This window comes from Balaenoptera borealis (genome assembly GCF_965194805.1).
Source record: "Balaenoptera borealis genome assembly, chromosome: 7".
Taxonomy (NCBI): Eukaryota; Metazoa; Chordata; class Mammalia; order Artiodactyla; family Balaenopteridae; genus Balaenoptera; species Balaenoptera borealis.
Genome location: NC_138864.1, coordinates 80,554,530 through 80,572,551, shown reverse-complemented (window position 1 = coordinate 80,572,551; position 18,022 = coordinate 80,554,530). Strand labels below are relative to the sequence as shown.

The 18,022-nt window shown below is 37.4% G+C and overlaps 1 protein-coding gene across 3 annotated transcripts in view; it reads left to right on the top strand.

The window, feature by feature from the left end:
• SKAP2 (src kinase associated phosphoprotein 2) overlaps positions 1-18,022 on the top strand; it is a 253,461-nt gene that overhangs the window by 72,096 nt on the left and 163,343 nt on the right. The window contains exon 2 of one of the 3 annotated variants that reach the window (XM_082398009.1): positions 9,687-9,862. The exons of the other annotated variants lie outside the window; for them this stretch is intronic. Within the exon in view, the coding sequence (XP_082254135.1) occupies positions 9,853-9,862 (10 nt within the window). The 5' untranslated portion in view covers positions 9,687-9,852. The remainder of the gene's footprint in view (positions 1-9,686; positions 9,863-18,022) is intronic. 3 annotated transcript variants of the gene reach the window in all.

Sequence of the window (18,022 nt, the reverse complement as noted above, 5' to 3'; positions counted from 1 at the left end):
GTGTACAACGGAAGTGACTTAAAAAAAATTAGGGAGGTACAATTCCAGGAAGAACTGAGATATTTCTGTTTATAATTAGTAAACACTAATTTTAGAGAGCCTATTCCCCCGACCGCCCACGCCCCAGGAACTACTTGCACAAATCCCTTTCTATTCAATATAAAAGATGAAGTAGCTTTGGCATATCCACAAAATGAAATACTACTCAGCAGTTTTAAAAAATGAACCTATAACAACACGGATGAATCTTAGATTTATCATGTGGAGTGAAAGAAGCCAGCCAAAAAAGAGTATATATGACTGAACTAGAAAATTCGAAACTAATCTATAGTGATAGAAAGGAGAGATTGATGACTGCTTGGGATGGAGGGATTACAAAAGCGCAAGTGAAAGCTCTGGGAGATAATAGATATTTTCACTATTTTGATTGTAGTGATGATTTCATGGGTGTGTACATGTGTAAAAATTGTACACTTTAAACGTGCAGTTTATTATAAACTTTATCCGTAAACTTTAGTAAAATTTATATATATATATATATAAAAAGATAAAGTGGTAAACCCAGATGAGGATTTGGGGCATAAACACTAGAATATATAGATTTGATCAGGGAAGAAAAAACTGAAATTCAAATTAGTGAAACTAGCAAGATTTTCATCTAAGCTTATAATTCTGATAATCTATAATTCAAAGGTTACTGATTAAAATGGGTAAGCTAACATAGTTTCTATTGTGGAAAATTGGCACCTTTCTAAGATCCAAGAAAGAATATAACTGCTATTTTGGGTGTACCGTTTTGTTGTGGTTCTAGCTTCAATCACTAGGGAACAAAGCCGTCACCCCTGGAACACTTTATATACCAAAGTTCTTAAGGAAGTAATAATCAGAATAATAAACTTTTTCTAACACCTGAAAAATAATTGTCCATAGCAGTTCTCAACTGCAGCCTGGCACATGTTGCAAGATTCCCTTTACGCAAGAAGCAGGTAAACTTTCTTGATGAGGGCCCACTTCTTCTTCCTAGAATTGACTCCCTGGCTTATTGTCCTTTGAGATTCTTCTCAGAGGAAAGGAGTTTATGGCCCTCTGAGCTCTTTCCTCCCTCCTTTATAGCTCATGTTTGTAGTTGGGTTGCTTTCTTAGTCTGCTTCTTGCATGTAGAAAATTGGGGGCCCAGATAAATCTTTTCATTTTGAATTCTTTGTTTTAGTCCAACTCTCTTAAAAACTTGTGGGCTTCCTGTGAATCTAATTTGGGCCCACTCTATGCCCTAAAGGCCACATCACCAACTCTTTTTGAGAAGCCCACTTTCAACTTTGGGCAGCATGTTAGGCTGCTGTGATCAGACATCCTTAAGGTTCTAGGCACTACCTTACACTGTTCAATGGTTTAACAGAGGGTCTTTCAGCCACACCCTTGATTTGGATCTTTACCTTGAAGTCAGTTCTTACTTTGAGAATCTTTAATGGCAAGAGAGACCAGCGATGTGAAATAGTTTTATTTTCTAAGTTCTCAAGTCCTGACTCCTTTATGTTGCCTATGAATTCTGCAAGATAACTGCACAGTTCTTTCTTTAACTCATCTCTCCTTTGTTGTCCCTTATCTTATGCAATAAATACTCCTTCAACATTTTCCCTGGGACTACTGCTGTAGCAAATTAACAAATTCTTTAGGAAAATTTTCTGTCTTATAATTTATCATAGACAACAGTTTGGCCATTGTTTCACTGCTATATAACAGAGATTACCATTTTTCCAGGGTGCTGTAGCAGTTTCTTTACCCATTTTCTAGACTCTGCTAACAATTTATTTACCATTTTCCCAATTTTGGCTAACATTTTATTTTTTTTGCCACTTTTCCAGTCTCTGTCTACCACCTTGTCCTAAAGTGAATGCTACATATTTTAAGTTGCTGTTACAGCAGTGCTCCTCCTGTCCTAGTACCACTTTCTATATCAGTTAGCCTTTGCTATATAACAGACTGTCCATAGCTTTGGATTAAAACAATAATATCTATATTTCTCACAGTTTTGTGGGTTGGCTGTGTTTTTTTTTTATCATCAAAACTTGCTCAACTTGGGCTAGAAGGTCTAGGATGGCTCTATACATGCCTGGTGGCTCTGTGTCTGTTGGGAGCGAAGCTACACTTCTGTCATCATCAGTAGACTCGCCCAGGCTCATCCACAGGACACAAAGTCAGAGTGCACAGGGGAGGAGTTTGCACACATACAGGAATAGTGCACATAGAGTGCACACATACAGGAATGGGAGGAGTTTGTGTGCCACCTTTTGCAGTCTACCACACCCCTTCTCTTTTCACTTCAATTTCTCTCATCTTCTTTATTCTAGTACTGAGAGGACTTGGCTTTGTTGGCAAGCTTGATTGGTTGCCTTACCACTCACTGGCTTTCTTATGCTACCTGATAAAGTCTGTATGAAAATTTACTACAACCATGCATTTGGCATAATAGTTGTTTAATGCCTAATTGGACTATGTTTCTTTAGATCTTCTTGTCAAGTTTAACTCTTCCCAGTTTCTATTTGAGAATTCCATATTTTAAAATGTTCAGTTATTCCTCACTATTTGAGATGTAGTTGACTAAAACTGTCATACTTTGGGGGGCATGGTTTACCACTCATGAGCTTTTATACTCCTTACTTAATCGTTAGGGAACTGACATTTTCTATGAAACTTACCTTGCCCTTAAGAAAATGAATGTCAGATACAATTATGATTTGTTTGAAGAATTGAATACTATAGTGGTAGGTTATATGAAATTTTTTTTTAAAATTCTGTTTTCTCTGCATCATGATTAGTGGTTCCAAAGGAAGAGGGAGTTTGAGAGAGATCAGATTTGGGAATGGGAATAGAATTATGTTTTGAGGAAAGCATCTACTTAAGGCTTCTGCATTTTTAAATCCATCAAAGAAGTCATTTATTTCTCTCATAAATCTGTAATGATGGCACAGTTGCACATAATGGTTTGTGATTTCCTTTGGTCAGCAAAGAGGAAAATGAAAGAAGTAAACAAGCACATGAACCTAGTAATATCCACCCAATATTTCTTAATAGCCCCTGAGATGGCAAACCTAAATGATCTTGCTTGCTGAAAATCATGGCAATATTTGAGAGGATGAGTTTCCAGTCATAAATGGAACACAAATAATGAGATGATTTCTTCTGTCCTGCATAACCAGAAATGTTAGCCACGATTCCCTGCAACTGGGGGGCCTTCTGCCGTCACACAAACCTGTAACAGAATACTCAGTGTTTTCCTATTCTTAGTCTATTTCCTATTCTAATTGCATAAAAAACTTATTAACATGTTTATAAACTAAAAGCTGAAGCCAGAACCTTGACTTTGTTTACTAAACTCTCAAATTCATAGCTTGTCTTTTCAAGATAATTTTTCTATCCCCCTCCCTCAAAACTGAGGAGTTTGTGTTATAATAAATATATATACCTTACTTAAAAGTGTCTGTTTTAAACCAAGATGCACTTTTAGACACATGTTATTAAGAACAGTATGTAAAAATGTCAACTTATCTACCTGAAAGAATCATTTTGTGAAGTGTATGATAAACACACTATCATCTGAAGGGTAAACTCTCTTTACTTGAGCAGTTTATCACCAGTAAGGGTTTTTTTGACTTCATATCAGGTCTGTCAATACTATCACCATTACTTGAACGTCTGATGCCTCTGCTCTGGAATATTTAAATTGCCTCCTAACTGGCCTTTCTTGTTGTACTGCCACCGAATCATTTTATTCATTGCTATCAGATTAATTTTCCTTAAGCTGTCATTCCCTAGTTTAGAAACATTAACTATTTCCTCATAGCCTACGGAATAAAGCCCAAATTCCCTACTTGATGCTCAAGGCTCTCTATTAGCAGGTATCACGTCTATTTCCACTTTAGTCTTGACACAGTAATCTCAGAAAAGAGGTTAACTTTTCTTAAGAAGAAACACTTTATATAACATAAGGAAAAATTATCTCTTATTTTAAGTAGACAGAGTCTGAGGATTCTGTATCATTTTAATCTGGAAAGCCTAGCACTGCTCCAGGTCTCATTTATTAGGAGGCTTTTATGTGCCAGACATTCGCACATAACACTGCCTCGTGATCCTCAAAACAACTGTGTTGGGTATAACCACAGACAGTTTTCAGATAAGGAAGTCGAGCTCAGGAAAAAATATATACCCAAAGCTTCATGATGGGTCAGAGTGGAGCCAGAATTTGAATAGCATTCTCCTGAATCTGTAATCTATGTTCTTTCCCCTTTACCACAGCTCTAGCAGACGTTCATCATAATGCTGTTTTGATCACAGAACCTTCCTATGGTTCTCTTAGGTGATCTCTACACTAGGATGACTTTGGGAGGTGACAGCACAATAAATGAACTTTTTAGAATTACAGTGTTTCAGGGACTTACTTTCATATACGCTAGGCTCTGAACTGTTCTTTCTCATTGGATCAGAACTGCATATTGCATGATGGAAAACAGGTATTTTCTTATTGACACTATTTTTATTCTGGGTATTCTTCATCTGATGAGATGATGAAGATTAACTTGCAGTAATACTGAACATAAAGCACTTTATAAGGTGAGAGTTCACATTCTTTAATGCATTCAGTGGTGTTGCCATTGATACCAAAAGCAGATCAGGCCATGTATTCAGAAGATATTTCCTGGTATTACAGCTTAGCTTAAGTTAAGGGTTTCTAAGACATTTCAGAGATTTTATTGTGTTTTGGGTCTACAGAAATAATTGAAATAGCCCTTAAAGACTTTCGTTAATTGTAAGGGACCCTTTTTCCTGCTACCTCCCAAACGGTCATATCTTAGAGAATAAATATTTTGTGACGAGCTCTGCAAAAATAGAGAATGCTTGATCACAGAAATATTGAATAATAATAAGAAACACATAGGCACTTCAAGTGCATTGCAAAACTATTTAGCTTGTTGAAGCCAAATTTCAGGTATATTTAATTTCCAGACTCCTACACTATAGTTGGGTTTGAATTCTGTATTCCCAAGCCAAAACTTTTTTTAATAGGAAACTCTTTTAAATCCATATATTCCCCCAAATGTTTGTCCCGTATATTTTTGGATATCTCTCTCTCAAGAACTGAAAAAGGTCTGAATTTTGTCCTACTTGGAAGCCAACAATTTAGTCTGCCAGTTTCATTGGAGCTGGCAGAAGACATGATATTCCTGGATCAGAAACCAAGGACAGTTTATATGACTCATAGTACTAGCAGTAGCCAGAGTATCAGCATTTGTGTCGATTCCTTGAGCCTCGACTCTTGCTGGGCAATGTGAAGAGGATCAGGTGATATTCACACATGCAATGAGGAGTATCATAGGTGAGGAACCCTGAGCTTAGGGAACCCAAATTGTTTATAATGGGTAGTAGGCATGTCTGCCTTTTCCTCCAGGAGACATTATTTCTTTTTTTTTAAAAAATTAATTAATTAATGAATTTATTTTTGGCTGTGTTGGGTCTTTGTTTCTGTGCCAGGGCTTTCTCTAGTTGCGGCGAGCGGGGGCCACTCTTCGTCGCGGTGCGCGGACCTCTCACTATCGCGGCCTCTCTTGTTGCGGAGCACAGGCTCCAGACGCGCAGGCTCAGTAATTGTGGCTCACGGGCCCAGTTGCTCTGCGGCATGTGGGATCCTCCCAGACCAGGGCTCGAACCCGTGTCCCCTGTACTGGCAGGCGGATTCTCAACCACTGCACCACCAGGGAAGCCCCAGGAGACATTATTTCTAACTTCCAAGGATGAAAGCAAACCTGCCCTTTGCTCCAGAGCAATACATTATCTATATCTCCCATGGCTGTTCACTACACATACATCCTAGAAAAGATAGTTGGGAACAAAGGCAGTCAGTGCTTCTACTTAAAAGATGTGTAGAAATGTGAGCGACCCATGGAGAATTGTCTTCCAAAACTTAATTTCTGGAGTCCCAAGAAACTTCAGGGCATGCTACCAGCTTGACACACTGGGTAGAATTAGAAGTTATGCCCTGTGATTTGAGGGATCCTGTCCCTCAAATTAACTATGTATCATTGATTGTTTTACCATTATAACTTCACTCCTTTGACTCAAGCTTTAGGTCTACAAATGAGCCCTTTATCTAGTTACAAATACCTGGAAGTAGTTCCATTTTATCCCTCCATACTTTAGTAAATAGAAACTGGGTATTATAGGGGATGAATATTCCTGGGCTTAGAATTAGAGAGATGTGATCTTGAGGCCTGATTTTACCACTGACTACACTGACCCTCAGTTTCTCTATCTAAAAACTAGAAAACAGTGGAGAAATGCTATAAAAATTCTGAGAGAAAACGCATACCAAACTAAAGTTTTATACCTATCTAAACATGAGGGTAAATGTGTTAGCAGATATGTGAGGTCTCAACAACATAAGTGTCCCTGCACCTTTTTTCAAAAAAAACATGGAAGGGTATACTCCATGAAAGCGAATAAGTAAAATAAGAAAGAGGAAGGCATGAAATAAAAAAGATGAGTCTAGCACAGGAGGGAGGCAAAGGGAATTCTCAGGATGATGGCAAAGGGGAGCCCCACAGTGGTAGGTATCCAGCAGCCTCAAAAACAATCAGTCCAGATTATAGTGGAAGGACAGAGGAGTCTATAGGGTGGTCTCCAAGAAACAAATTAAACTGACAGATTGCATGAGGTGTTTGACTACACTGAGAGGAGTTTTCAGTTCTAATGGAGAGTTTGAGAATGAATTGACGATAGGTGTATAGAAGATCAAGCAACCCATAAAACAGAGGAAGTATAAACTTTTAGGAAATAAAATGCTGTTCAAGAACTCTAATTATATTATGTGACTGAGCTTGTAAACAATATTAATAGATTCATAATTATGGAAACTTCAATTATAGATTTAACCTAAAAGTATGCTGTAGTTATGTTGCGAAGATAACGAAGGGGAAATATGTGTATGCTTTTTGGGGGTGTGTGGAGGATGTGTTGACAGGTAATTTCTTTTCCAGAAGGAAGCAAATAATGTTTAAAATTTAAAAATCAAGAAATAACTGTATTAGCACATTATTTATAAAGTTGATGTAAACACCAAAAGAAATGGCTAAAAGGACTGAAAGTGGTAACCACAAGGAAACAGAAGTAGGGATTGGGAAAGGGTAGGCTAGAGGACTTTTTGTCATGTTTTACTTTCAAAAGGATGTGCATGAATTACTTTGATCAAAATTAAATTTAACTTTAAAATGTAATGCATTGATTGGCCCATTGCCAGTTAAATGTTTAGCAGAGATTAGTTAAATTAGAAATGGGATGGACCTAGTGTAATAAAGGCACATACCAGAAAGCAGAAGGTGATGCTATTAGGAGAGGTGAGATGTATATTTCTAGCTCGTGTACATTTTTTTTTTCCAGGGCCAGTCTTGGCCACATCTTTGATCTCACATCATAAACTATGTTAGTTAGAATATTTAGTACATTTAGAAGCTGTACTAACTTGTATGGGACACTAAGGTCTGTATAACAAGTTACTACTCTAGCACACTAAATGCTTTTGTCTCAGCCTGGGTAAGTTAATGCATCTTCAGTGAGTGTCTCATTCAGTATCCAGGGGTACTTTGACCCACTGGAGGAATATTGCTGCATTGCTTATTGAATACATGTATGGGTGGGAGATATTTCTGTAAGTCTGTAGAATTTAAATTCACAGTCTCCTGAGTAAAGATAATGTCCAGTTCAACATTCTGAATTGCATCTAGCAATTGTTATTGCTCAATAAATATTATAGTAGTAATGCTTGGAGGGCTGGGATGCTTGCAGCTTAGACAAAACCGTTGCCAGTTGTGTGGAAATTAACTCAAACTGCGGTCATATTTCTAGCTGGCTCTCAAGTGTTGCGCCTGTGTTAGGCTGCTCATCATGTGGTGCTGCTGCTGCTTTACTTCTCAGGGCAGTTCAGCTAATGTGGATCTCAGAGCTCTGAGATGGCTGCAGCTTCTGCTTTACAGATTGTGTGTAGTTTTTGTAATCTGTACTAATAAGCTGGGGAGGTGGATGGTAGGAGAGAAAGGAGTAGTGTAAGAAAAAAGAGTTGTCAGACTTCTGCATCCTCTTTTCTGTTAATTCATTAAAGAATTCGAACAGCTGTTATGCACAAAACACAGTGCTAGACTGGGAATGCAGAGCTACAAAGACACAACCCCACACCTCAAGGAGTGTACAGTTTCGGTGGAGAGACAGAGTTATGAATACTAATTATAGTATCAGGCAGAATGCTCAAAAAGAGCATGTCTGTGGGGTTACAGGATCTGGATTTCAATTCCCCACTTACTAACTGCCTGGCTTTAAACAAGTTAATCTTGTAGAGGCCTCTGTAAGATGGAATAATAATGGTGATGATTAAATGAGTTAATGCTTGCTTAGCAAAGTGTCTGGCACATAGTAAGGCCTTTAATAATAATAATGATAATAATTTTATTATAAACAAGCAAAATGTCACGGGAGCAAGGTGGAAGGAGTTTCTACTCCTACTGAAGGAGTTGCTATTGGGATAGTTTACTAAGGAAGTGGCAACTGAGCTGAGCACCAGAGGATGAACAGGAAGAAAGAACAGATGGAAGGGGATAGTATTTCAGCATTTCAGAATCAGGGAACAGTATGAACAATGACACAGAGCTATGAACGTTTTTAACTTATTTAGGAATCAGGTTTGCTTGGGGGATTTGTAGTGAGGGGTAATGTTAGAAAGTGAAATGAATCCAAATTGGGCTGTACCTGGAATGCCATAAGAAAGGAATTCAAATTGTATGCGGCTGGTAGAGATAAAAGTTAAGAAGCTATTTGTTGTTACCTAGTTGAGAGGAGATGAGGAGGGCACTTGTGTGCTTTTCTGTGGACACTGGGAATGTGGGGAAAAACTGGATACCACCAAGTGCCTGGGAGGATTGTCTTGCCATTAGCTAAGGTGGAACCCTAGAGGAACATCTGGTTTACAAGGAAAATAATGACTTCTGTTTTAGAAATTGATGATTGTTTTAGTTCTCAAGCTCATTAAAAAATTATTTTCTCAAGAAAAGATTTCTTAAATCAATGATTATATGATTATATGAAAGCTGAAGTTTTGTGTAGCCTCAGAGGCAGTAACATATGAATAATTTGACTTTCAAGTAGCCTGTGTGCCATGCCAGGAAGTCATATAATATGTAATGAATTATGTTATATACTTTCAACACAAGAATCCATTAGCAATATTAACATGTTAGACACTCTCTACAACCCTTCAGCATCCCCTCATACCTTAGCAGGAAGTGTAGCATCTAAGATATGATTGCTGATAATTTATCAGGAAGAATATCTCTTCACACTTGTGTTTATTTAGCTTTCCATTTGCTAGAGTTACCTCCTATGCATATTTAAAGAACTTGTTACTGGCTTATGTATAAGGCATGCATCAAGAACTGTTATTAAACATTCACATAATGCTAAATTTGGTTGAAAGTCAGCAAACTGAATATAGAACAAGATCTCCCTTTTGGATGGCTGCACTTTTATTCTCATTCATAGATTCACCCTGGGATGTACCCTTGAAATTCAGTGGGTATTGTACATGCCTCAGGCTGGAAGAAAGGGAAATACCAATTCACTTACAATTCTTTTGATATTTATTATTACAGAGACCCAGTTAGGTGATTTCTGTTAACACCATCAACTGTGACCTAGAACGCTAAAAGAAGATGAGCTGACCAGGAATTTGGATGAAGGGATTTAATGGAGCTGAGTGGTACAACATTCCTTTTGAGAAGCATTTGCCTGCACCTTGAATCAATCCTCCAAGATTAAATGAGTTTAGGTAACAATCAGATATTTTCCCACCAGCTTGCAAAACAGCTTTCTTCCCCTGCTCCACCCCGGTATTTCTAAGGTCAGTAAGTAAACGTCAGAGGCCTATATCTGGTAATTGTCAATTATGTTTTGTTTCCCTGCTGGGCCCTTTCAACGCTAGAGTTACTGCAGGATTGGTCATTCATTCATTCATTCAACATTTTTTGTCCTCTTCCTGTGTGTGAGGCACTGTGCTAGGTGCTATAAACCAGGTGCTGAGGATACAGAGTTTAAAAAGATCTCTGCTCTCATGGAACTTAAATTCTATTGGGGGAGGACAAATCATAAAATCAAATAAATACTTTTAAATACTATGAAAAAAAATAAAACAAAGTAAGAGATAGTGATGAGATAAGAGGCTGCTTTAGATAGGGAAGTTCAGGAATGGCATTATCTGAGGAGGCAACGTTTGAGCAGAGACCTGAAGAAGAAGGAGCCAGTCATATGAGCATCTGGGGAAATATAAAAACTTAATTTGGTGACAAGAGCAGTAGTATGTACTTGGTTAAGAGGCAGCACATCACTGATGTAAGGAACTAGTTACTAGATAAGGATGGGTGGAGAGCTTGCAGTTAATATGGGTTTAAAGCATAAACTACATTCAAACAACTGTTTCCATTCCCTTAGGGAAAATATGGAGTAGTGAAGCAAAAAAACAACACCCCTTCTCCTATTCTTAGTCACAGAATTTCTAGGTAGACACATAGTTTAGAACCACTGTATCAGCTCTGCATGGCTTATATTTGGACTGTAATATGAGAGAGAAATAAACTGCAATCTTTTTTAATTTGCCAGTATGTTGGATTGTGTTATGCATGTGATCTGTATGCTGACTAATATACAGTAGGTTAAAATCATGCATGGGGTAGCGATAAGATTGAAAGAAATTTTGAGAAAAGGAAAAAAATCCCACTTGTCATCCAACATGTTGTTGTTGTTGTTGTTCTCATAGAATTTTTGTTTTTAATTAATTAATTTATTTATTTTTGGCTGTGTTGGGTCTTCGTTTCTGTGCGAGGGCTTTCTCCAGTTGTGGCGAGCGGGGGCCACTCTTCATCACGGTACGCGGGCCTCTCACTGTCGCGGCCTCTCCCGTTGCGGAGCACAGGCTCCAGATGCGCAGGCTCAGTAGTTGTGGTGCACGGGCTTAGTTGCTCCAGATGCGCAGGCTCAGTAGTTGTGGTGCACGGGCTTAGTTGCTCTGCGGCATGTGGCATCTTCTCAGACCAGGGCTCGAACCCGTGTCCCCTGCATTGGCAGGCAGACTCTCAACCACTGCGCCACCAGGGAAGCCCCGTCATCCAACTTTTTAAATACAACTATCTTAAAACTTGTATATTATCTTCCGAGACTCATCCACATGCACATTTTAACATAACTGTAATGAATTTACATACCATTTGACATTCTGCTTTTTCAGATTTAATCCTATATGTTACATATTCTTCTCTGTTTTAACATAGTTGTCATAGTTATTTTTAGCAGCTTTATACCATTATAAAGTGTTGCTGTACTATAATTTACAAATCCATTCAAGGGATACATTTTTTAAAATTTGGTTTATTAGTAACCTAGTTGTTGATTTTTTGATGAATCTGGTTTGGTCTTTGAGAGTCTCTTAAATGCTTAGCTTGAGCCTGAAATGTATACTTGGTAGGAGATAAGTAGAATAAACAATAAATGTTAGCTGGCATTATAATTATTGTTCTTAGGATTGGACTCCATTGTCTATCCCTAGAGATGGGAAAGTCAAGAACAAGATCTGGTTTGCGATGGCAGGTGGGGTGAGTTGGAGGACAATGATGCAAACAAACTTTAATGAGCTGTAACCAATCAATACTCATGTGCCATTTGTAAGACATCTAGTTGTTAGTTGTAAAATGTGTATATTGTGCTCATTCTTCAGATGTTCTGGGCTGGAGTGCCAACCCAGTGCCAAGCCTCCCTCTGTTATCTTTAACCATGTCTCCTCTCCCTTTACTCGAATTGCTTTACCCCGTCTTGGACATTCAGTGTTTTCTCTGTGTGGTTTCAGGACATTTGTGAGCTTGCTTAGAGTTTTGGGTGTCCTAAAAGAAATGGAACACTAAGAAGAGCATTTCACAAAAAAGCTTTCAAATTTCTCATTTAGTATTGTTTTAGCTAACAGTCTAATATGGCATTGAGTGGAGATGATAGAGTTTCTCATGTTGGTGAGTTCTTTTTTTTTTTTTTTTAAAATTGATTCCTCATTTTATTTATTTATTTATTTTTGGCTATGTTGGGTCCTCGTTTCTGTGCGAGGACTTTCTCTAGTTGTGGCGACCGGGGGCCACTCTTCATCACGGTGAGCGGGCCTCTCACTATTGCGGCCTCTCTTGTTGCGGAGCACAGACTCCAGATGCGCAGGCTCAGTAGTTGTGGCTCACGGGCCTAGTTGCTCCGCGGCATGTGGGATCTTCCCAGACCAGGGCTCGAACCCGTGTCCCCTGCATTAGCAGGCAGACTCTCAACCACTGTGCCACCAGGGAAGCCCCTCATGTTGGTGAGTTCTTGATGGTAGAATAATCAATTAATTTGGTAGTATTTCTGGTAAAAATATATTTTAGAGTTTTAAAATTAAATTTATTTTTGTTAGAGTGATATTTTAATTAATATTGTATATAGGTAATATAATCACATTATTTCAAAGACCAAAGAGTATAAAAACGCATATAGTGATGTCTCCCCCAAACATTCCCATCTGTCCAGTCCCTCTACCCCCTTGTAATGAATCATTGTTCATACTTTTCTTCCCTACAGAGTTTCCTGATGTGTATATAAGCAAATATAAATATATTTTCCCTCTTTTTTTCACACTCTTCTGTATCATAAGAAGCGTCTTTTGAAGAAATAGATTTTCAGTGTATTTTCAACACATAAAGTTTAATAGATAAAAGTAGTTTCTGGTAATATTATAGGTGTGATAACATTTCAAGGGCATATTCAGAGCCTAGAATTTGGAATTATTTTCTTCTTTGAAAGTTCATTGAAATAACACTATAAGGAAATTTCACATGATGTACTTTATGCTGCTAAAACAAAAGAACACAGTCAAATGGTCAGGATACAGCTGGAAAATGTGTAAGATTTCAAAGTCCAGGTTTTCACAGCTGTGCAGTACTTACAGCCCAAGTGTTTATGTCACTAAGGCACGAATATTGTTGCTGGCTACCCTATAAAAGATGTTACATTTCAGGTTGGCACTTTGTCATTTCTGAAGTCTGATATCAACAGTTAAGATCTAAAATCATTTATTGTAAGAGCATAAAGGGCTGATAATATAATATGATACTCTTGCCTGTAGCAGAAACCCCAACTCAAAGTGGCTTAAATGATATGTAAAATTTCTTGGTTCATATAACCCGAAGTCCGGTGGTAGATTAGGATTCTGGATTGATTGATATAATAATTCAATTCACCAAGGATCCATGTTCTTTCTGTCTTTGCTCTCTGCTACCAGTGGTGTCTACATTAACTTCAGGTTGATTTTTCTCATATCTGTACTTCCCATAGGAACTGGGATTATTCACTTTTCTGAGGTGGAGTGGTGTGGAGTGGGGAGAGGCCAGCAAGGAATACTGAACATCAAGGAACTCTGGGGAACTGCCCCTCAGCTGAGACTCGGGAATGAACCACCATGTGTGCACCTGATGAACTTTACAATGACTGGACAGAGAGCAATGTGAGCAAGTGTGTTTTTTAGAGATTGCAGTATATCTTGTTCAAGATCAGGAGTGCAAGGTCAACTTCAGCTGCACATTGGAATCACTGGGGAGATTAAAATTGAAAATACTGATGCCCGAGTCCAGTTCCCAGAGATTCTGATTCATTTGTCCAGGGCTGGAGTCCAGATATTAGAATTTCAAAAATGTTCTTCAGGGGATTCTAATGAGTAGCCAGGACTGAGAACCATCTTCTAGGAATGAAAGAAGTCCAGTACTCTTAGGAAGAATAAACCAGAGAAGTCAAACATAAGAGTAAGTTTTATTTTAATTCCTAATGAGATAATCATCCTAGTTGTCACCATAATAAACATCTCACATTTATTAAGCACTTAATTAACATAAAGCTAAAAATAGTCATTATTTTAATGAAAATAAAGGCAGAATCAGACAACATACATTTTTACAGTGATAACAAAAATAAGGAACAAGAAATACCTGTATCATATTGCCCTCCTTTCTTTACTAATTAACAGCATATTTGCTAATCTTTGTACATTCTAGTTGCCCCAACTCTTGAATCCACTCCTTTCCCTCTATTCCACTCTTCTTACCTTAAATCAGCACATTACAATCTTTCATCTGTGTCATTGTGGAGTCTCCTAGCTGAGTTTGGTATTTCTTCCCTGCACTCTCTTTCACAAAGCTTCCAAATGAACTGTCTCTTAGTAAAGCTATTATCATATCAGTAATATTATCCCTTTACTAAAAAATCTCAAATTCCTTTGCCTGGTCTTCTAATGCCTTTACAGTATATGGTCCAAATCTACTTTTTTTGTCTTATCTCACACTTTCCTCTTTTATTCACTCCATGCTTTAGTCAAATTGAATTAGTCATGATATCATAAACACACTTTGCCTATTTACCCATTAACACTCTGCTTAAGCTTACCTTTTACATATACAGGTATCCCCTACATTTTGAAAGTTCACTTTATGGCACTTTGTTTTTATGAAAGACTTACATTAGTACCTGTTTTATTAGCTAACTGAAAGAAATCCAAAGAGGATTTTCGCTTTTTACCAAAACAAGGCAAAAAGCAAAAATAGTGTTAAAGCATGTGTTTCGTAGTCAGCTGTTATAGAGGCAGTGCACACCCCAGGCAGTGAGAGTTCCCCAGGAACCACACTCAGCATCAGGCCACCCTAGCTTTCAACTGTGTCTGTGAACATCTGTGCTTTATCTCAATTTATTTTGTGCCTCCATTAGCAAGATGTGTCCTAAGGTAATTGCTTCTTTGCTTTACATGACTGTGGCTTAGGAAAGGTTTCATAGGAACACTCTACTCTTGCATAGCAAGGGAATCCTGTAATATTTTCTCATAATTGAGCTGGAAGAAATATTATGTTTATCAAAGATCCATAGCACTTTAACTCAATTTATCATGTGGCATATATCTTGTTCTGCTGTGCAATATGGTGATGTATGTATGCCACTTACCTTATAGACTGACATCTTTGCATCCTCCTCTTTGCTTATATTTGTTGAATGGATGAATGAACTTCCCAGTTTCTTCTTCTCATGAACTTTAGTTCTGCATGTTTCTGTGGTTCCAGACCACTTGTAAAAGTTTAATAGGAGGGACTGGTGATAAAAATGTCTCATGTCTCAGCTGGCAGCGTGATAATGTTTAATTATTTTCTGACTAGTTCCACAGTTACTATTTACAGGCATACCTTGGAGATATTGCGGGTTCAGTTCCAGACCACCATGATAAAGTGAGTGACATGAATTTTTTGGTTCCCCGGGGCATATAAAAGTTATGTTTACATTATGCTCTCTATTAAGTGTGCAATATCATTATGTCTTAAAAACCAATGTATATACATTAATTTAAAAATACTTTATTGCTAAAAAATGTTAACCATCATCTGAGCCTTCAGCAAGTTAAAATCTTTTTGCAATAGTAACATCAAAGGTCACTGATCACAGATCACCATAACAAATATAATAGTAATGAAAAGGTTTGAACTATTGTGAGAATTACCAAAATGTGATACAGAGACACAAAGTGAGCAAATGCTGTTGGAAAAATGGTCCTGACAGACTTGGCTCGTTGTAGGATTGCTACAAACCTTCAATTTGTAAAAAACCCACTACCTGTGAAGTGCAATATAGCAAAGTGCAATAAAGTGAGGTATACCTGTACTGAATACCTGTTGTGTGCCAGACATACAAATATAATCTGTAATTCCTACAACAATCATCTCATTCCTATCTTTCAGACAAGTAAACTGGTACTCAGGGTAAATAGCTTGCCCAAGTTCCTCCATAAATCGACAGAGCTGAAATTCCAGACTTGCTCTGTTTCTATCCAAAGCCATACAGGACAGGGTTAAAGCTGAAAATAAAGACGGGGAGGCTAGATATCAGGGTACTGTTTTGTTTCTTTTTGTTTTGTTTTTTTAGCTCATCTGGACAAGGTCAGATTCCCATCTGCTCATCCACACATCAGTCTATTCTGACTTTATTCCAAGTTCTACCAGGAAAGCTACTTCTCATCCAAATGTACAATTAAACAAACAAACAAAAAAGCCAAATCTGCATTAGATACCTTGAATCCAGCCCAATCCAATTCTGCAGAAACCATTAGGATTTAATAACAGAGATTGAGAGGCATCAAAATGAGAGAATACAGAGCTGTTAATGAGAAATGAAATTTCATAGGGTAAACAAAATTGGTATGAGAGCTCAGCCTCTAAATTCAGTCTTTTTCTTGTTACTTACATATTAATAGGATATAGAGGTTTTGCCTACATGACGTCAAACTTTCAGTTTCAAAGTGAATTTGAATTTGTTACCTGAATATTCCCAAAACAACCAGATTTATTTTTAGCCTTCGATATGTTTACCTAACATTTTCACTTCTCATCCAGAGACAGCCTTGCAGAAAACTATGAACATCAGTTGAATAAAGACAATTCCAGTCCTGTAGGTTTAGACCTAGAAAATTAAATTTAATGGGAATCTGACAACCTAGTTCTAAAGCTATTACTAGAACAGGGTCATTATTTAGTCCAGCAAAGAGGACATCCATTTTTCTTACTCAAATGTGTCCCTGTACTATAAATTCCTGTCCTAAGTCACTCTTGTGAAGGCCAACTGTGAACATAAGTGGTAACAGCAGCCAGGAAAAAGCCTCTTTTAAAACCCTTGAGTGAGAACTATGGGTCCAATTTGATTTGACAGCCGAAGGGACATTAGGAGAGACAGTTCTGGCCATCAGATTTTTATGGTAGAGCAGAGAAGTAACTTTAATTCTCATATAAGCTTCAACTAGTTTTTGGATACTCTATAGAGTGACTGTTACACTTGAGTTCAGGACTGAGATTTCCAGAGTCAGAACTGCTCTGCACCACAGTTGCTTTTTTGTCTCTCAAGTAATAACGCACAACTAGAGAAAGTGGCTACCCAGGTACCACAGAGATTTTGTGATGAGATGTGAAACTAAAGATAAAGCTTTTCCTAGAATCGCTAAGATATAGGAACTGCATTTTTTCCAGTGTGATATGCCTTTTATTAGTGAATACTTTTATTAGTCTTCATAACTGTAGGCTAATGAGTCCCAATTGACACATATATAGAAAGGATACCAAATTGGTCATATGACTTTTACTCTAAGTCAGAGAAAAAATTAGGTGACCAGAATAGTTGGCTGATATTTGATGCTTACCACGTTCTCAATATTCAAACATTTAAAAATAATTTTCTGTAGGCTTTACTTTTTTTCTTTCCCCAATAGCTTGAGAGTCAGTGGGTAGATAATATTACCACAAGGTAGGAAGTTTAAGTTCAGTTCGTAGCACAACACGGAGTTACTGTTGAGCAACTTAAAGTCTCTTTATTTTTGTTTTTTGATTTATAAAATTGGAAGATTAATATCTTGATCTCATAGGAAGGCTGTGAAACTGAATTAGATTAATAACCAGTAAATATGGAAAGGCTCTGAGCAAATGAACAAAGAGTTATTAAGTATATTTGGTTATAACTATGTTTAAGGAATACTGGAATGTAAATTAGTACAAACCTTTTAGAAGGCATTTTGGAAATCCCTACTAAAATTCAGAGTAATAATATTAGGGAAAGGGAAAGGCACTTTTACTTTTCACTTTATACCAGTTTGATACTTTTTTTTGCATGAGAAAGTGTTACATTATCATTTTTAACTAAATAATTTAAAATAAAGAATACTGTGCTATTTTTAAAGAAGGAATGCTTAAAGGGAAGTGAATCATTAAAGTTTGTCTTTATTCCTTAGAGCAGTTGGAGACCAACCAGTTACATATTTCAGTATTAATTTTTATTTTAGAATGGTAACATATTAATGGCTCAGTGTCCCATGATAACAGCTTCAACATAGACTATCATATTCTGTATTCTGAGC